The 21564-nt window shown below is 40.2% G+C and overlaps 1 protein-coding gene and 1 long non-coding RNA gene across 2 annotated transcripts in view; both read left to right on the top strand.

Annotated features, from left to right (window-relative positions):
• Positions 1 to 21564, top strand: part of LOC146459260 (chromosome-associated kinesin KIF4B-like) — a 120718-nt gene that overhangs the window by 94718 nt on the left and 4436 nt on the right. Inside the window, exons 6-11 of the mRNA XM_085089810.1 lie at positions 8767 to 8930; positions 9584 to 9681; positions 10954 to 11064; positions 11472 to 11512; positions 11978 to 12036; positions 21377 to 21471. Coding sequence (XP_084945936.1) covers positions 8767 to 8930; positions 9584 to 9681; positions 10954 to 11064; positions 11472 to 11512; positions 11978 to 12036; positions 21377 to 21471 — 568 coding nt within the window. The remainder of the gene's footprint in view (positions 1 to 8766; positions 8931 to 9583; positions 9682 to 10953; positions 11065 to 11471; positions 11513 to 11977; positions 12037 to 21376; positions 21472 to 21564) is intronic.
• On the top strand, positions 11984 to 20708 carry LOC146459261 (uncharacterized). Its single transcript, XR_014858039.1, has 8 exons — positions 11984 to 12094; positions 12666 to 12723; positions 13191 to 13277; positions 13547 to 13633; positions 15710 to 15742; positions 15954 to 16131; positions 16557 to 16663; positions 20572 to 20708. It is a non-coding gene; the product is annotated as an uncharacterized LOC146459261 (long non-coding RNA).

The raw sequence follows: 21564 nt of genomic DNA, 5'->3' as shown, positions 1-21564 counted from the left end.
TATATTACATAACATAATCCTTATGCCAAACTGGAACAGATCTAACCCGAGTAGAGCGACGCGGAGCCGAGGAGGCATCAGTATCGGGTGGGTATGGTTCCAGGTTAGCATCTGATTCTCTAGTTACACTTGGAGAGTTTACACTGGACTCCATAGTTACAGGCTGTGACTCATCAATGAAATCATCATTTACTATAGTAACAAGTGGTTCCTGAGTAAGATGAATATGACGCCTATTTCTTCGATACTCTCTACCTGTTTCATCAGTAACTATAAACGATCTGGGTGTCTCAAGTTTTTCTGTAACTACAGCACCTGACAAATGCTTGTCACTTGGCTTCTTGAACCTTACACTATCCCCTTCCTTGAGTTGGGGCAATTGTTTGGAGCCTTGGCGATCATAGAATTCTTTGTATTTAGCTTGTCGTTTTTCTAGTAATTCTGGAATGTCATGACAGACCTGTGGTACTAGGACTGAGGGGTGAACAGGAACTCTTGTTCGGATTTGCCTACTGAATAACATTTGGTTAGGCGAATAAGGAAAATTGCTTATTGGCGTGTTACGGTATTCCATTAGACCTTCATTCAAATTGCACTCCTTTCTCAGTAAATTTTTAACAATGTGAACCGCCTTCTCTGCAAGACCGTTTGCCTGACTATATGTGGGACTGGTTGTTATAATGTTAATGCCATATTGCATAGCATATTTCCTCATTTCTCTGGAGTTGTAGGGCATGTTATCCGCAATAAGAGTTTGTGGATAACCATGTCTCGAAAAAATTTCATTCAGGCACCGGATGATATCACTGCTGGTTTTGCCATTGACCCTAATGGTCTCAATATACTTTGAATAATAATCAATGACCACAAGGTAGTTTTGATTTTTGTGTTCTAATACATCTGATGCAACGATTTGCCAGGGTAATACTGGGATCTCTCGAGTTTGCATGGGTTCTTTGGTCTGCTTACTTTGATGTTTCAAACATTTTTCACAACAAGATATCATGTCTTCAATATGCTTATTCATGCTAGGCCAGAATACCGTTGTTCGCGCATTAGCTTTGGTTTTCTCAATGCCGCAGTGACTTATGTGCAATTTCTTGAGTATATCTTGTCTCCATGCAAATGGAATGATAAGCCTGTTGTCCTTGAGAAGGATGCCATCTGTGACATGAATGTCATTCCTGACATTTCAGAAAGGCTTTAGAGAAGGAGGTACATCACGTTTGTGTTGGGGCCAACCTTCCATGGCATACCTGTTTAACATTTGCATAGTAGGATCATTGTGATTAAGTTCTCGTAATTCCATCAATTTCACATCCGAAATTGGGAGATCGAGAATTACACTATGAATAAAATGCTCCATGTCATGATGCATATTATCATCAGTGGGAACATTCGATTGATCAAATGCTCTTGACAGGGTATCTGCAATATAAAGAAACTTCCCTGGAACATATCTCACTTTAAGATTATACTTTTGCAAACGAAGTCTCATTCTTTGCAAGCGAGGGGGAACTTTGAAAAGAGGCTTTTTGAAAATACTTTCTAGCGGCTTATGATCAGAGAGTACTTCAATTTCTGCCCCATATGTATACATGTTAAATCTCTCACACCCATAAACGATTGCCAATAGCTCTTTCTCAATTTGGGCGTAATTGATTTCTGAACTTGACATGGCACGTGAGGCATATGCTACTGGTTGATTCTGTTGCAATAAACATGCTCCTAGGCCGTTTTTACTGGCATCAACTTGGAGTGTAGTAGGTAAACTTGTGTCATAAAATCGCAGGACTGGAGCACTACTCAGGACCGACTTGAGTTTAGTAAGAGCTGTATCGTGCTCTGGAAACCACGCCCATGGCACATCAGACTTAAGTAAGGATCGCAATGGCGCAGTTAATTCAGACATGTTAGGAATATACTTGGCAAGATAGTTGATCATGCCCAATAACCTTTGCAGATCTTGCTTGCATGATGGGGTGGGCATGTTGTAAATAGCAGAAATTTTGTCTGGGTCGGGTGAAAATCCCAGTTCACTAACAACTTCACCCATGTACTTGACTTTGTTTACTCGAAATTGGATTTTGTCTCGGTTAAATTTAATATTTCGTTCTCGTGCCCTTGTCAACACCTTGCGTAAAATCAAGTCATGTTCTTGTTCATCTCTACCTCCAATGATGATATCATCGAAAATTGGTAATGCACCCGAAATATCACCAAAATGTTTTTCAACCATTTTCTGGGCCACTTCACTTGCGCATGAAATACCGAATGGCATTCTCTTAAATCGATATCGGCCAAAAGGGGAATTGAATACACAGAGAAATGAGGATTCTTCTGAAAGTTTTTGGTGCCAGTAACAATTTGACATGTCAACAACTGAGAAAACTTTGCAACCATTCAGAGTACTTGAAATTGTTTCAAAACTTGGCGGTTTGAAATCCTCCTTTTCAATGGCTTCATTCAAATCTGGTGGGTCTAAACACAATCTTAGAGTTTTGTTTGCTTTTTCAACGATTACTAAATTGCTAACCCAGGTAACTGGACATTCTACTTTGGCAATAATACCTTTTCTTTCAAGATCATTGAGGGTTCCTTCGAGTTTATCTATCAGTCTTAATGGTACATTCCGTTGTGGTTGAATAGTAGCGTGACTATTAGGCTTCAATTTAATGTTATACTCTCCCTCAACACATCCTAAACCTTTGAAAACGTCCTGAAATTCATCCAAAAGGGTGAATTTTTCCTGAACTTCATCAACACTGAGACCTATTTGTTCTACTTTGTTATTCAAGGTGATAAGCTCTAGGTCTAAACATGATTCTAAACCAAGGAGGGGTCGGACATTATCTCGGAGTACATAAAACTCCAAGGGTGTTGAAACCTTAGCCTCCTTTACCTTCGTGTCAAGAAGGCATTTGCCCACAGTATCTAGTTGGTTCCCTCCAAACGACTTAAGTAGCATGTTTGTTGGGTGTACCTGAGCATTCAACTCATTAGCCAGACCTAAGGAAATTACATTACATTCTGCACCTGTGTCAAGTTTAAAACTTACGGGAATGTCATTAACAAGTAGATCTGACTGAATGTTCCTTCTAGTACTACCTTGAATTTCCTCGATGTACAGACCCTCCAGCAGTTCATTGTTTCCCTTCTCCTCTACTTCCACGTGACGAACTCTTCTTTCTTCCGTGCCATTCTTCGATTTGAAGCAGCACCGAGCATAGTGATTTCTTCCATTGCAGTTGTGACACGTGGCTCCATAGGCCGGACAATTTCCCCTGTCATGAGACGCTGCACAGAATTTGCATTTCATTATTCTACGCGAGTCTTCGTTTTTAGATTTTGTTGTGTCCGCCGGTGGCTCTGTCTTCCTTACAGCGTCGATGTTACCCGTCTGAGTGGCTGGTGAGATGAAGATTTTCGAGTGTTCCTGAGATTGTTCCGTAATTCTGCATAATTTCATGGCTTTCTCGAGTGTCAAATCCGTCTCGCGTAGCAGCCGCTCTCGTAGTTTGGGATCATTTATGCCCACCACAATCTGATCTCGTATCAGAGAATCCTTAATCGCCCCGAAATCGCAGTATTCAGCTTTTCTTCTGAGATCTGTAACAAATATGTCAAACGAGCGATCTTCTTGAATGGTCATTCTGAAGACGTATCGTTCGTAGGTTGTGTTCTTACGAGGAACACAATACGTTTCAAGCGCCGTTAAAATACCTGCAACAGTCCTTTCCGTGATATTTACGGGAATGTTTGGTAGGGTTTTGAGCACCCGTCTTGCTTTGATCCCGAGAATACTTTGGATAGTTGCTATCTGTATGGCATCGTCCTTTTCGTGAAGGCCACTCGATATCCGATACAATTCCCACGCTTCCTTCCATTCCTTCCACACATCTGCGAGATTGAGACTATCAATATCCAATTCTGAGGGAGGTTTGATACGTTCCATGTCGGAGTTGGGAGTCAGAGAGGTTTCTTTTAAAGAGATCCTGGTACCATGTTATGAGTACGAGAAAATACACATCCACAAGCTTCAACTTCAAGAGCTTTATTACAGTACTTTTTCTCCACACGTGATCCTTAAGATCACATTGCAATACCTTGCACAGGACAACCAACTTATCATAACAATTTTCTCTAAATTAAATCTCATATATAAAAAGACGAAGAAAAGAACTTTATTTGTACCAAGTTTCAAGCTCTGATTCAAACTCTTTCCCACTCAAGGAAGATCGAATATGCGTGCGATACTTGCGGGTCGCAATTCGAGTCACCAACTATGAGATCAGAACCGATTCACAAACACTTGACATCTGAAGCCCGTGAATGTTTCCAAACATCACATATTGGGCCCTAAAACTAATTAGACGGACTGAAGACAGCCATTCAACGTTTTTCGATCCGAGATTTCTTTCCTACTCTGCTCTAAAATAATATAGTTATTCAATTAGCCTACGAAACATGTGCAACAAATTTGCATACCATTTCGATGTCGCAGGAAAAAGTAGTGCAAATCATACTTTACAGCTCCTTTATCTTCTTAAATTAAGTAGTCGATCAATAAACTGGAGAAAAGCGCGTGACTTTGTTCCTGTCGTGTTGTTTTGAGTGTTCGTGTTTAGCAGCGACGGCTCAATTCAATAAGCCAGTGTGACACCGATCAACTGTAACTCGATATTCCCTTTGGTGATGTGGGTAATGCGCACGTGATCCTGGACAGGCATTTCGGTATGGAATCCTGCGCGTACAAGCTAGGGCGCTTTTAGGAACTGTAAATAGTGAAAAGTACTGCTTGTCAGCCAAGCTACGACTACCCTAGTGATGAAAACCTTGTCAAGCTAAAAGACTGTACAACAGATGCCCATCTTGCCAGCTTTGATTTTTTTTTCGCGAAAAAAATTCAAGTATTAGTGTCATTTCGTTTTTTAACTTCAATGAACCCAACGGATCGTTTCGGTAAATTATCTGTTCGGAAGGCCCTTAATCCCCTACAATTTTCTAAAAATAATTTTCGCCTCGAACTTTCGTGATATGGGAAATTTAAGGCCTGGTGTTTTCGGATTGATAAAAATGTCGTTTCGGGTACCGAAACTCCGAAGGTCAGCTAAGATTTTCGGAAAGGAAAAAAGACCTACGGTTTTTGGGAAATGGACAAAAATGCCCTAGTAATTTCGAAAAGACTCAAGTTTCCCTAGAATGACCGAACAGATAAAAATATTATAGCGCAGCTTTAAATGAATCTACAGAGCTTTAAAGGCACTCCAGAGAGCCTAAAATAGCGTTTCAAAGGATCTGAGCGAAAACTCCCATTGGGTGCCCCTGTATACATACCCTGGAACGTCGATGAAACATCGATGAAACATCCTTACAATTAAAAGTATGAAATCTGTATATTTGAGAGCATAGTAGTGAGTTCCCCACCGACCACCACCCGACCTCCCCCCTTCTCCCTAGCTACAAGCGTCAATAATATTGTGGTTATTGTTTACTTTCCTAGACCGTTTTCTCGCTGTTCCTGCCAGTTTCTTTCAACTCTGTGAAAAAAATAATAGCATGAAATCTGAAATTGGAAAATGAAAAGGCGAAATACGGCCCTCACCCGCACGTGCTAGTAATAAGGTAGTAACGGCCCTCACCCGCTTGCGCTTGTAATAAGTTAGTTTTCGTGGCCATCACCAGACAGACCAAGGCTGGCAAGATTCCTATCTTCTCGAAAATTGAAAGAAACCGGCAGGAACAACGATAAAACCGGTTTGGGAAAGTAAACAATAACCACAATTGACGCTTATCGCCAGAGGGGATGGGGGTGGGGGAGGTCGCGTTGGTCGGTGGGGAACTCACTACTCTGATACCCTCAGACGACTCTGATACCCTCAAATTTTATATTATTAATTGTGGGGATGGTGGTTATGGATAGACTTTTTGTCGCAAAAAATCCACGTTCCGGGATCTGCATTACTGTAAGTAAAAAAAAAAAAAAAAATGACACTAATACTTGAACGTCGATTTTTTTCGCGGAAAAAACAAAGGCTGGAAAGGTGGGCTCTCAGATCTCTTGAACAGTCCTTAAGCTCGTCAAGGTCATCATCACCAGGGTAGTCGTAGCTTGGACCACAAGCACTACTTTTCTAAAAGCGCCCTGAACGCACAAGTGCCTGGCCAGGATCATGTGCGCGTTACCCACATCACCGAAGGGAATATCGAGTTACAGTTGATCAGTGTCACACTGGCTTATTGATTTGAGCCGTCGCTGCTAAACACGAACCGCTCAAAACAACACGACAGGAACAAAGTCACACGCTCTTCTCCATTTTATTGTTTGACTTCTTCATTTAAGAAGATAAAGGAGCTGTAAAGTATGATTTGCACTCCTTTTTCCTGCGACATCGAAATGGTATGCAAATTTGTTGCACATGTTTCGTAGGCTAATTGACCGGAATAACTATATTATTTTAGAGCGGAGTAGGAAAGATCGAAAAACATTGAATGGCTGTCTTCAGTCCGTCTAATTAGTTTTAGGGCCCAATATGTGATGTTTAGAAACATTCACGGGCTCCAGATGTCAAGTGTTTGTGAATCGGTTTTGATCTCATAATTCGTGACGTGAATTGCGACCCGCAAGTATCGCACGCATATTCGATCTTCCTTGAGTGGGAAAGAGTTTGAATCAGAGCTTGAAACTTGGTACAAATAAAGTTCTTTTCTTCGTCTTTTTATATATGAGATTTAATTTAGAGAAAATGACATACCAGAAACACTTTTATTTCAATGAAAATAAGCATTAGTTTCAAGGCCATTTTGAGTAGCGTACATACATCTGCATGCTTTAGAAAGCAGCCACCGAGTTTTAAATGTTTATTGTATTAATTTTCTTGTGAGATGGTTGGTCTAGGTTTGTGTAAAGTTTCAAGTTCATTGGGTTATTTTACACCGTGAACGGGGCTTCGTCCTTTGACCTAAATTTTCGCGGTTTTCATCGGTCCGTGACCGCACCTAGGCCGCATTTCAAACTCTTGCAATTTTCTCAAAAAATAGAATACCTTGGAACTTTAAAATATGATTTTCGAAAATAGTTAATCCAAGGGTATCTTCAAACGAAATATCAGAAATTCGACCAAGTGGTCGCTGAAATGCAGTTCTCGATTCTTACAGGCAGCCGCTCTTAATAGATCTACTAGTTGTACATTCACGTTCGGAACAAAACATTCTCAGCTTATGTTTCTATTGTTTTGCAATAAGCCGCTGTCCATTCGATTTTGGATAATAAGTATCACTGTATGGAAACGCGGCACATATACAAGCACCTTGAAACGTGATTGGGGTACTATATTATGGTACTGTTAAGCGGGAACGAGAGGAAAGCGGCCCCTTCCAAAATTGTGATCGATCATGCCACGAAAGTCGCGTGGAAGTTCATTAGAGAAAAAAAAGGAAGATACGCAAAGCAAGGAATAAAAGGAAGCGATTGCTAAGGGCCGCCAATGAAAGGGAGGCCAGGCAGATGCGAAGGGTTCTGCTAAGGAATTGGCGCGTGTTAATTATGCGAAATGGTAGGCATTGAAACAAAGGAAATACAAGGGACAGAACCAAGATAAGGCTCGCTTAGCCAAGAAGACTTAAGTTATCACCGAAGAGTATTTGTCTAAACAATCACAATTTTGAATATTCAAGCTTAACATAAACACGACTAACATGATCTTGCATTGTACATCATCTGGGTTATTGTTCCGGGGGTAGGCATCATAACATTTATAGTAGGAGAGCGGCCCTCAAAATTTCACTCCTGAACTTACGATGAAACGGAACAATCCATACTCACTTTCAGAACAGGGGGCACGACAAATTCACTTTTTGCTCAAAATGTCCAGATTGTAAATCTATTTTCACACCAGACAAAAAACTATTATGAGGGGACTACTGTATATAGAGCACTTATATCAGTAACGTCAGTATTTTACAAACAAAACATTTAAGAAGAAGACCGGAAGTTGAATAGGAAAGTCAATTCAATGAGTGGCATGGGATAAATTAGTTGTGCAGTTTTTTCTCATGGTAATTACTGTGAATATCCCACTCACGACTTTATTTTTCTTAGTATACACACAAGCCTTTCACGATGTCAAAGCAATACATAACTAGTATGTAGTAAAGTTATAACCACTGTAGGCAGCAACTGATACTCAACAAAATTTTATATGAGGAGGCTGTGCCCTGGAATCCAAACCCTTACCCTTTGACAAAAAAAGGTGATCCTTCATGATATATCTTTCATAGAAAATGATGCACCCCTTCACATACTCACATGTAAAGCAGAAACACTACAACAAATTATATCCCAGAAAAACATCAAGCATTACCAGAAGAGAATGATTTTAACAAACCAATGAAGCACTGTGTTATTTAGTAGGTTCGCAATGTTTTCCCTTCCCTTTCTATACTTCAATTACTAAATCCCTGCCATTTTACATTTAAATGTACACCCAGATAAAAAAAGGGACCCCATTCAAGTAGAGTCTATGGGCCTTCCCTTTTAGTCCATTATACATCCTGACACCCCTCCCTAACAGCAGGGCACAATCGGACACAATGTAACATTTGGGTGGGTGGAGGTACGGGATAGACAGAAATGGATGGCAGGATGTCCTTGCATTTTAGAGCCATGACAGCAAGCTTGCTGCCGAGTACAGTGTAAATGACTGGAGATGTAACAAGCTTGACTGTCCTATCTATTGACATTGGATTATTGTTTTCTTTTTCTAGGTTGCTGGTTTACAGGAAGTTCCTGTAACCGGAAGAGAGGATATGATAAGGTGCCTCACGAGAGGGTCAGGATACAGGGCAACCGGGGCAACAGCTATGAACGTGCGATCAAGCAGATCGCACGCAGTGTTCACGATTCATCTGGAACAAAGGGATCTGCATGGGTAATTTTAATCCATATTATTTTGAAAATGTCCTAAGGCATTTCTTCTATTGAGTGGGTATGACCTGCCAAAGTCCCAACTCTCAGGGGACTGTGTTTGAACCGTGATCAGGATGGTCTTTGTCATCCAGCAAATGGCTTTTTTGGATCACAACTCATATTAGTGAAATGGCTAACTACTCTTGGTTTCAGACTCCCCCTGGGTCCCCCTCTCCTCTTTACGGGTTTGCTTGTTCCAGTCTTGTAGAGATCTTGTTTTGCCCCTATGGCATGTGGTTTGCATGATTAGTGAGGCTCGCTCTCAGGTTCTTTCCGTTCCCTGGGACGTGACGAGTAGACACCTTGGGCAATAGGTTGATAATTATGTTTGCTTGAGTATTGAGATAGAGACCGATAAAATTTAAAGAAAAATTACTGTCTCAACAACACCTTGCCCAATGAGGTGATCATCTGAACTGCATGCATATCTTTACTGGTGATTTGTAACCAACCAAGGATCTAGGTCACTGTGGACAAAAGTGACACCTCTACATTCCTGAGCTAAAGTACTCAAAACTTACAATGATAGAGACGTCAATCCCCATTTAATAAAAAATGAGAAAATTGTGTAAAAATGGCATAAAGCGTATCTTCTGAAACTTTCTTTCTCTTCAGGGGTGAGCTGAGAAAGTCTGGAAAATTTCAACTGGTTGATCTGGCGGGATCGGAGGGCGTCAAAACGACCCACACTCAAGGGGAGCGCTTTAAAGAAGGTAAGTATCTAAACAACTCAGACATGTTTTGTTTAAACAAATACAGGTAGTAATCCTGTGTGGGGTCACGTACCCATTAAGAGAGATGGTTTCTTTAAAAGTTTGACTTGTATGAAGCTGGGAAGTCGAATAAGAAGAAGTGTTGGCTTAGAATAGGTTAAGTTTCACAGTCATGATGGGTGTTTGAAAGTTAATCCGTTCATGTTTATAACATCTGGCCCCAGTTGTCCAAAGGGCGGATAAATTTATCCACTGTATAGTTTGGTATCCGCCAGATGAAATGTGTGTAAGATTTTCCTGATAGTCCTATAATTTTGTGAATAGAGTAGAAGCATACATGTGTGTCAAATTTAAGAATGGGAATGCGTGGAAAACTTGCCAAAAGCAGTTGCTACTCTGGATAGCAACTTATCAAGTGGATAATATAGTTATCCGCTCTTTGAGCAACTGGGGCCTGGTCGACCACGTGTACAGCACATTAATTGCGTTTACTCTAGAGTAGCATTTTCAGCTCCTCACAACTACATTATTGCTTAAAGAAAAAAGACAGTGATTAATACACAAGTGTGTTTTTCCGGCCACACCGAAACATAAAAGCCGTTTTCAAAAGATTCCTCCAACGGTTTTCTATAAAAGGAGTAACGCGCGAAAGCGTGACTTAAAACCCAAGCAATCATGATCATTCTTTTCTGCACCAATCTCGGAATAACTGACTGTACAGGGACTCTGTCGAAGTCTAAGTCAGGTTTGCTGGTTTCAGCTGGATAGACCCTCCCCTCCCCCTTTTTTTGTTTGACTTTTGATAAAGACCAGTGGAAAGAGCGTCACAAAATCAGTAAATTGCCAAGTATGAAAGTGTTATATCAGAAGCAAGCGAAGAAACAGCTCTCCAAAGTTGCGAAAATTTACAGACGTTCGCCGGTATGATGGGGGGCACCACAAACTTACCCCCCCCCCCCCCCCCCTACCCCTCATAAAATATCGCGACTTTGCGGATGCATATCCTCGTCAGTTCTCATCATATCACTTTCAAAGTTGACTAGCAAGGCGTCCTCTCTAGCGGTGTTAATAGATTTTCGCAAACTAGTCCATTTAAAAGTTTAAAAACCGTGGGAGGGTCTTTTTCACGGGTCTGTTTCTATTTCTCTAACTCTTTTTTAGGGTGGACACCTGTGCTCTCTTTTGAAAGGACAGGTTGCAGTACTCCTATTGGGTGTCCGCCTAATATTTAGAGTTGACTTAATACATATAATATTATTTTTTATTTCTTAGGAGTCAACATCAACAAAGGTCTCCTTGCCCTCGGCAACGTGATAAGTGCGCTTAGAACTGATGGAAGTCACGTTCCATACAGGAACTCCAAACTAACGCACCTACTTGAAGGTAAGCAACAAATTATCCCCTCAAGGACAAATTGGAGCATGCTCGGTGGAAAAGGAGATAAAATCAAGGACATGCCTCATTTACTGGAAGATGATTAATCATTAACTGCAGACCAAATCTCCACAGAGGTATTTGAAAACTGAGGTCTATAAACAATCCCTGTAAACGGAAATGTGTCAAAGACTCGTGGGCAAAAAGACTGATTCATATCACATGAGTATGTACAAGGCGTAGGGAGTAATTCCAAGCTATGTTTTTGTTCCTTTTAAGCCGGCTTTTAAGTGAGCTATCCACAATATTTATGAGCGGCGCCTGCTATCGACTACAGCCAAGTTGGCTTTAGAAAGTACATGTAATAAAAAAACACCATTGTAACACCACTTTCTATCTTGTTTTTTGTTTCACAGATTCTCTCGGAGGGAACAGCCATACTTTAATGATCGCCTGCGTGAGTCCAGCGGACAAGAATTTTAACGAAACACTTAACACCTTAAGATACGCGGACCGTGCCAGGCAGATTAAAAACAAACCGGTCGTCGATAATCCCGACCCGGCAGCAGATGAACTTGCCAGGTTAAGAGAATAAGTACGTTGAAAATAACATAATACATACTTTTTCTCCAACTAATAAGCGGAGCAAAATAGCGTTCCTTTTAGAGGGAAAAATAGCTGACTAAATCTTGATCTGGATTATGCAAAAATACCATCGTTACTCCCATTTACAAGTATTAAGAAAAATGATCTTCGCTGGATTTACATACGTCAAACAACTTTTACACAGCAAATAGTTCTGAAGTAATTGAATCTACGAAGAAAGGAACGCTAACCAGATTGGCTTATACTGCACATCATTCGAAGTCTTTCGATAGAAAATGTTCAAATGCACTGAATTTAATTTTTCCATTTTCTTAAGGTTCAGTTACTACAAATGCAGCTGCAAAGAGTCACTGAAAATGAAGCAGGAGCATCAAGGTACAACACCGACGGGTCATTGACTGATTTTTTTTCCCTGAGCAAACAAAGGAAGGTGGTGGGGCATATAAATGAATGCCGCGAAAACAAGTCCTCTCGCAGAAACAAACTCCATAACTAGCGTTTATTTAGCTGAGCGGGAATGTCCAGACTGACGAGAGCAGAGTGCAAGGCAAGAAGGAAAAAGAGAAAAATTTATTTCTTCTAATTAGGAAGTGCGTTCGATATTTCCATCCCAGGCTTTCTCTCCTTTGCCAAAATGATGATGGTTTCATCCCCCCCCCCCCCCCCTGCAAAATCTGCGGAGGATGCCAGATACGCGTCTCAAGATCCATTCGTTAACACAATTAGGAATCCGTTCTTTCTACGTCCAATGCAATCAATTTAAAAAAATAGATATAATTTATTTTTCATTTCCTCTGGCTTTGCGCTCGGCTAAATGAGCACCTGTTACGTAGGCTAACACCTGAAGCTACCCATATCAAGAAACGAGTCAGAACAAGGAAGAATGGGTGGCTCAATTTGGCATTTTTTTTCTCGTTCTTCAAGTATTAAGTATTTGCTTTTTTGTTGTCCTTATTTTTGTGGTCCTTTATTAACCTTGATCATTTTCCTGATTAAATTTTCAGCCATAATAGAATACCGGTTAACACCCAAGGAATGGAGGACAGGGTCAAAGAACTCGAGGTAAGGCTTAATACCAGTCTAGGCAATATAGCATGCAAAATGTAGACGTGTTAGGCCTGTTAGGCGTCGAACTTAACATGAGCCAAACCTAATCATTTGGTTCGGCGCATGTAAAAATCGACGTATGAATCAGTTAGGATCGGCAGATTTGTATTTGGGTTGACCTGCCGTTCTATTCGACTGCCCCAGTCGAATAGAACGGCAACGGGTGAAGTACCGCCTTTCCAAGATCTCGAAGAGAGGAACTTGTTCCTTTAATGTCCTGTAATGAAATAGATGGTTGGGGAGATAACATCTAAAATCTTTGAAGTCAGTCGATTAACATGTAAATTAGCGATTGTTGACTGACTTACATGTAACACTTTGGTGCTTGTTACACGTCAGGAAATCTGTTACATTCGGGTTCTCGTAAGGACTGATACAAAGATTCATCTACAATGTTTGAGTATTTTTGTTTGTTTTTTAAGGCGGAAAATGAGAAGCTGAAAGCGGAACTGCACGCCTCCAAAGAACAACTAGCTGCAGTTCAACAAGAGAATAGTAGTCTTAATGAGGTAAGAAGCCGAAAGAAGTAGCCTGGAAGGATGACATTTTTTTAACCTTTCATTTCCAAGATCAACAAAGTATCAACATGTAATCTTATAATTGTAACTTAACTTTTATCTGTAAATATTTGAACGCCAATTCGATTGTAAATATGATAACTGTAAATTTTATTCTCACAGCTCGGGCGTTTATCTCGATATTGTTTTAGATACTCGTCAGGAGTGATACAAACATTCATCTATAACGTTTGAATATTTTTGTTTGTTTGTTTTTTAAGGTGGAAAACGAGAAGCTGAAAGCGGAACTGCACGCCTCCAAAGAACAACCAGCTGCAGTTCTACAAGAGAATAGTAGTCTTAATGAGGTAAAAAGCTGAAAGAAGTAGTGTGAAAGGACAACATTTTTTTAACCCTTCATTTCCAAGATCAACTAAGTATCAACATGTAATCTTATTGTAACTTAACTTTTATCTGTAAATATTTGAACGCCAATTCGATTGTAAAAATGATAACTGTAAATTTTATTCTCACAGCTCAGGCGTGGATATCCCACAAGCATTAAAATGTTTTCTCTAATTGTTCTGTCCTTCTTCTGATTTATTTATTTATAATAATAATAATAATAATAATAATAATAATAATAATAATAATAATAATAATAATAATAAAAGTCTGGGGGAGAGGTCTAAGATCGGTAGAGACAACATATAAGGACATCAAGATCAAGGCGGCTATGAAGCTCTATCATAACTCGGACCCATTTATGGAGGCAGTGAGACTGTTTGAAGAGAAGTCAGTAAGAGGAGGGCGGCACTCAATTATCAAGGATGCGAGCAGGTATGCCGAGGAGTTGGGATTTCATCTCAGAGTGGAGTATCCGGAACCAATGTGCATCACTGACGACGGTAAAGAAGTAAATGGGAAGAAGGTTAAGGGGTGCATAGCTAAGGCGCGTCAGGAAGAAGTGCGAGCTAAAGTGAAGGAAGAAAAGTAGCAGGGGAAGATGATCTGTAACAGATGGGAGGACGTGCACATAGAACAAGGAGATTGCTTTGCTTGGCTTAGTTGTTGGAAGGCGGCACCCACGCATGTGGTGGTTGGTATACAAGAACTTTATCAACAGCTACTTCCAACAAAGCTTTTCTATCATAGGAAGGTGGGGACGAGTGGCAGCGGAGAGGAAAGGTGTCGAATGTGTGAAAAGGCAACAGAAAGTGTCCGACATATCCTAGCTGGACGTGGGGCATTAGCCCAGACTTTGTATTTGGCAAGGCATAACAACGCTCTTAAGATTTTGTTTTTTCAAGTGATCAGGGCACTGGACCTAGTTACATCAGAGGTTCCATGGTTTTCGAAAACCCAGCCTAACCCTATGTACGAGAATGAGAGGGCGATAGCATATTGGGACATTTCCCTGTATGCAGATAACACGCACGTAAAGGCGAATAGGATCGACGCCACCATCGTGGACAAGGAGAATAAGAAAGTATCGGTGATAGAGATGAGCTGCCCTTGGGTTGAAAACAGGGAGGAGAAAGATTCCGAGAAGACAACAAAGTACGGGCCATTACGGTGGGAGCTCGAGCAGAGATATCCTGAATATCGTGTGAGACAGTTCAATATTATTGTGGATGTAGTCGGAGGTTATTCAAGAGATGTCAGGAAGGCACTTAAAGAGCTAGTGGGAGATAAAAGTGCCACAATAGCTCTGCAGATACAGAAATCAGTTATCACAAGCCCACTCAACATTGCCAGGCGCTTTAAGCTTTTTAAATAATGGTTATTAGGCGTTTTATTATATTTTAATTTTTATTTATTTTTTAAGTGTTTTCATCGCGATGAACAGAACTTTTAGTATTTAGATTTAGGATTTTCTGGATGATAAATAGTTTTAGCATTTAATTACTAGGATTTTTATGATTAGAAGTTCGGAGGTTAATTGTAAATTTGTAATTTGTAATTTGGTCGTTACATTGATTGGCTACGGCTTGCCGCCCAATCATTGTTTAGGTAATCTGGGCATCCAGAAGTTTTCACTGCCATATAATTATAATAATAATAATAATAATAATAATAATAATAATAATAATAATAATAATAATAATAATAATAATAATAATAATAAGTACTTATATAGCGCTTATCCAGTGCTGTTCTAAGCGCTTTACGAAGTTTTAAAAAAAATCATGTCTGTTTAAAATAATTCGAAAAAAGATGAGTCTTAAGTTTACTTTTAAAAAGATTTATATTGTCACAAGAACGGATGTCAACGGGTAGTTTGTTCCAGAGTTCTGCGGCATAAGCAAAAGCTCTGGAGCCATACGACTTTAGATTATAGTTGACATGACACAGGCGAAATGCGTACGATGACCGGAGCGTTCTTGAGGTTGAATAGCAGCGTTTATTCATTTTTTTTTTGTTTCTTTTTTTTTTGGCTTAAGCAATTGAAAAAACTGACAGAAAAACAGGAGAAGGTATACTAAGTAAATACAGTGTATCACATCTGATGTTATTGTTATTTATTTATTATTATTATTTTTTTCATTCTGTGGTTTCAATAGTTTAGGGTTTGGGACGTGAATGGACGGCCTAAAAGTTTTATTCTCATCTCTGGAATCGACGCGGATGAGATATGATAACGAAGTTAAGCCTAATCTGTAAACTATAATGGTTATTTCTCAACAGTTTTGATAAGGCACCTCGTCATATTTCTTACCAGAAAAATTGAGCCAAAAAGTGCAGCTAGAAATGGAGTGGGCCCAAGGAGTAAGCGACAGTGAGAAAGAAGATTCTGTCCAACGAGACCCCGACTCTGCGAGTCCGCAGACAAAGGAGGCCTTCGATAGCCGATAATTCCGGACAGGTAAAGGTACTGGGAGTCGAAAATGTTAAGTGTTGAACATTACTTGAATGCGCAATATTTTGTATGAGAATGATGTATTAATCAGTGGATGACACAGGCATACTCGGCAAAAGGAAATTCCGAGTGCTCCTATCACGGTGTCGAACCTAAGACCTTCCAATTACTAGTTCGGGTGCTCTACCACTGAGCTACAGGAGACTTGTAGGAGCTAAGGCCATTAAACAAGGTTCATGGGACAAACATCCTGCGTGCTATTCAAAAAAAGTGAATGGTGGGATATGCGCAATGAGATATATTTTTGATATATATCTTTTTATTTTTCTGTTTGTATATTTATTTATTGATCCATTTATTTTTTGTTTATTAATTTTAGGTATTAATTATTTTATTTAATTATTTATTTCTTTATCTATTATTTTAAACAGGGCTGTGGTTGCACTCGTAAATGCGCAAATAAAAGCTGTCCGTGCAGCAAAGCTGCTGAAAAGCGAATTGTCGGTGCAAAGCGACAAATTGTACGAACCGGATTTAGGTAAGAACTTGAAACCTTTGATTCCTCTGTGTGCCAAATAAGGGAGTGTTCATTATTTATGGGGAGGGGGGGGGGGGGAGGCTGTGAAATGGGAAGGGGGGCAAGCAAAGTTTACGCCCTTATTTAGGAGGGGCAGAAAGGTTTTACTCTGGATCTGCAGAAGAGTGGGGGGAGGGGGTAAAATAGGTTTGAAGGTCGGATATCATTAGTTTTGGGTTTTTTTAATTTTTCCAGAACTGCATTGGACATTTAATGTACTTGTACCACAGCAAATCGAACCATAAGATACAACAATGCTAAAGAGTATTTCAAAATGTAATCTCACACCAATAGTTTACACAGCAAATGGGTTCCATTCAATGGATTTGCTAGTTACATATGTTTGGATTTCACTGGCTGCACCAACAGATAGGCCGCCCTCAGAAATAAGTTGATCTGGGCCTTTCACTAGAACGGTTGGGTGAAGGCTGTCGGTGTTTTGTAGGCAGATCGTGTCATCTGACAGTGGCAATATAACTTCTTCTGCACTTTCTCCAGTCAAGGACTCCACAACTGCATCTTGGCACAGTCTTTTTCTCTTTTCTTTCCTCTGTTTTGCCTTTTTCTTGGCCTCTTTCCGCCTCCTACTTACTCCTACTTACCCCCTACTTTGTTTTTGAGTGTCTGCCAGTTGCACAAACACCCTCTTTAGCTGCCTTGTGGTATTTCCCAGACTATTCAGGGCTTCTGATAATTCGCGGGAAAAAAGTCAAACTTCGCGGAATTTTTGGAGACAAATTCGCGGAGAAAACGGCCGATTTCGCGGGAATTTTCGGGGCAAATTTCGCCGAAAAACAAAGAAGAAATCCAAGAAGAAAGATTCCAGAAAAAAACAGATATTGGAAGGATGTCAAATTCAGGGCAAGAAAGAAAACACAACAGTTCATCCAACACAGTTCTCAAGGCAATTGTACTTGTTTTGAGCTACAAGAAAACTCAAGAAAAACAAAAGCTTTACCGAAACGGCACGGCCGGTTAACCTCCTTTTCCAACTGCAATTTAGAGCCGAACACAGCAACGCAATAAATTTCTTTTCTCTTCTTGGTCTCTTGTGTTGCTTTGTAGTTTACAAGGCAAGATTGTTCGTGATCGAAGTTTCAAATCCATTTGTTAAGTCAAAACATTGTTGTGTCTTCGATCGTGTCCGTACGATTAAACATGTGCTTGCATCACTACAGACAGCAGTTTCCTTTCCCGCCCCGAATAGTGTCACCGAAAAGTCTTCTTATTTCTTGTGCCCAGTTTTTCGCAACATTTTAAATTAAAATTTAAGAATGCCTGGTAGTTATGGTACGTTATGTTTAATCGTGGCAGTGACAAAATTTCAAGATAAATTTGCATTTATGGAAAGTAAACAGCCCCAGTAGCCAAGATAAGTTTCAAATATGTTGTACCGACATGTATTTGGTAGGATTTTTAATGAATTTCGCGGTATTACGAGTTTTTTTCTTAAATTTCGCGGGATTCCGCGGATATACCTGAATTTCGCGGCTCTACAACCGCGCGAAATACCAGAAGCCCTGACTAGTGATTGCACTCTGTATCACTTCAACCTGTACATTAACATACGTAATAATTTCTTATACTGCTAGTGGAGCAAGCAAAAGGCAGGCGATTAAAGCGCTAAGTGGAGGATGAGAGTATGGTTTGATAATAAATGCATCATTGGGGGGGGGGGGGGGGTTCAAAAATGTTTACATGTTCTGGTTTGGGAGGCTCTCATGAGCGGACGCAGATGAAGTCTACTGTAAGTACAACTTCACGCAGAGATTTAATCTTTGTGGTTCCTTGAGGCGTCAGTAATCTCATTCAATATGCCATAGAATGAATGGCTCATGTTATTCTCACTTCTTTCTTTGCGATCTGGACAGTGTTTTTGAATATCGTAACGCGATACAAAATTACCGCATTACTCCTCAGATGGCGAGGATAAATTTGAATTAAGTCTGTGGCATGCCGGTGCTTATTACTAACCGTCTAATGAGATGTACCGTGCAATTGTTTAATTTATATAAAAGGGACGCATTGGCAATTCGTGCAAAATACCAACTGAAATTCGAATGACGCTTTTTTGGCCACGTACTTTGTTTTGTGATGAATCAACAAGATCGATTTTCGCAATTTTGCTGCAATTGCACGGTGAAAAAAATATTAGCCTGAATTTCGTCAGATGTGACTCCTCCGCGTCCTGTGCACAAAGCTCGGAAACTTATTGCCATGCTTTAGACCGGCCTTTTAATAGATCTACTAGTTGTACATTCATGTTCGGAACAAAACATTCTCAGCTTATGTTTCTATGTATCGTTTTGCGATAAGCCGCTGTCCATTCGAATTTGGATAATAAGTATCACTGTGTGGAAACGCGGCACATATACAAGCACCTTGAAACGCGATTGGGGAACTATATTACGGTACTGTTTAGCGGGAACGAGAGGAAAGCCCGCCCTTCCGAAATTGTGATCGATCATGCCAAGAAAGTTGCGTGGAAGTTCATTAGAGGAAAAAAAGGAAGATACGCAAAGCAAGGAATAAAAGGAAGCGATTGCTAAGGGCTGCCGATGAAAGGGAGGCCAGGCAGATGCGAAGGGTTCTGCTAAGGAATTGGCGTGTGTTAATTATGCGAAATGGTAGGCATTGAAACAAACGAAATACAAGGGACAGAACCAAGATAAGGCTCGCTTAGCCAAGAAGATGTAAGTTAACATCGAAGAGCATTTGTCTAAACAATCACAATTTTGAATATTCACGCTTAACATAAACACGACTAACATGATCTTGCATTGTACATCATCCGGGTTATTGTTCCGGGGTTGGCATCATAACATTTATAGTAGGAGAGCAGCCCTCAAAATTTCACTCCTGAACTTACGATGAAACGGAACAATCCATACTCACTTTCAGAACAGGGGGCACGACAAATTCACTTTTTGCTCAAAATGTCCAGATTGTAAATCTATTTTCACACCAGACAAAAACTATTATGAGGGGACTACTGTATATAGAACACTTTTATCAGTAAGGTCAGTATTTTACAAACAAAACATTTAAGAAGAATACCCCCGTTTTGAGCTTAATAATTTGAATTCTCGGGACCGGAAGTCGAATAGGAAAGTCAATTCAATAAGTGGCATGGGATAAATTAGTTGTGCAGTTTTTTCTCGTGGTAATTACTGTGAACATCCCACTCACGACTTGATTTTTCTTAGTATAAACTCAAGCCTTTCACGGTCTCAAAGCAATGCATAACTAGTATGTAGGAAAGTTATAACCACTGTAGGCAGCAACTGATACTCAACAAAAAATTTTATGTGAGGAGGCTCTGCCCTGGAATCCAAACCCTTACCCTTTGACAAAAAAGGTGATCCTTCATGATATATCTTTCATAGAAAATGATGCACCCCTTCACATACCACATGTAAAGCAAACACTACAACAAATTATATCCCAGAAAAACATCAAGCATTACCAGGAGAGAATGATTTTAACAAACCAATGAAGCACTGTGTTATTTATTAGGTTCGCAATGTTTTCCCTTCCCTTTCTATACTTCAATTACTAAATCCCTGCCATTTTACATTTAAATGTACACCCAGACAAAAAAAGGGACCCCATTCAAGTAGAGTCTATGGGCCTTCCCTTTTAGTCCATTATACATCCTGACACCCCTCCCTAACAGCAGGGCACAATCGGACACAATGTAACATTTGGGTGGGTGGTGGTGCGGGATAGACAGAAATGGATGGCAGGATGTCCTTGCATTTTAGAGCCATGACAGCAAGGTTGCTGCCGAGTACAGTGTAAATGACTGGAGATGTAACAAGCTTGACTGTCCTATCTATTGACATTGGATTATTGTTTTCTTTTTCTAGATTCCTGGTTTACAGAAAGTTCCTGTAACCGGACGTGCGGTAATGATAAGGTGCCTCATGAGAGGGTCAGCATCCAGGGCAACCGGGGCCACCGCAATGAATGTGCGATCGAGCAGATCACATGCAATGTTCAGTATTAATCTGGAACAAAAGGATCTGCATGGGTAATTTTAATACATATTATTTTGAAAATGTCCTAAGTCATTTCTTCCAGTGAGTGGGTATGACCTGCCAAGATCCCAACTCTCAGGAGACTGTGTTTGAACAGTAATCAGGATGTTCTTTGATTTCACGGATCACAACTCATATTAGTGAAATGGCCAGCTACTTTTGGTTTCAGACTCCCCCTGGGTCCCCCACTCCTTTTTACGGGTTTGCTTGTTCCAGTCTTGTAGAGATCTTGTTTTGCCCCTATGGTATGTGGCTTGCATGATTAGTGAGGCTCGCTCCGTGGTTCTCTCAGTTGCCTGGGACGTGACGAGTAGAGACCTTGGGCATTAGGTTGATAATTATGTTTGCTTGAGTATTGAGATAGAGACCGATAAAATTTAAATAAAAATTACTGTCTCAACAACACCTAGTTGCCTAATGAGGTGATCATCTGAACAGCATGCATTGCTTTACTGGTCATTTGTAACCAACCAAGGATCTAGGTCACTGTGGACGAAATTGACACCTCTACATTCCTGAGCTAAAGTATTCAAAACTTACAATGATAGAGACGTCAATCCCCATTTAATAAAAAATGAGAAAATTGTGTAAAATCAGCATACAGCGTATCTTCTGAAACTTTCTTTCTCTTCAGAGGTGAGTTGAGAAAGGGAAAATTTCAACTGGTTGATCTGGCAGGATCCGAGAGGGTCAAAAAGACCCACGCTCAAGGGGAGCGCTTTAAAGGAGGTAAGTAGCTAGTAAACAACTCAGACACGTTTTGTTTAAACAAATACAGGCAGTAATCTTGTGAGGGGTCACATACCCATTAAGAGAGATGGT

Source organism: Pavona decussata, unplaced genomic scaffold, assembly GCF_977016875.1.
Source record: "Pavona decussata unplaced genomic scaffold, jaPavDecu1.1 SCAFFOLD_223, whole genome shotgun sequence".
Lineage (NCBI taxonomy): Eukaryota > Metazoa > Cnidaria > Anthozoa > Scleractinia > Agariciidae > Pavona > Pavona decussata.
Note: the sequence above shows the minus strand (reverse complement) of the source record. Positions and strands in the feature narration are given on the sequence as shown.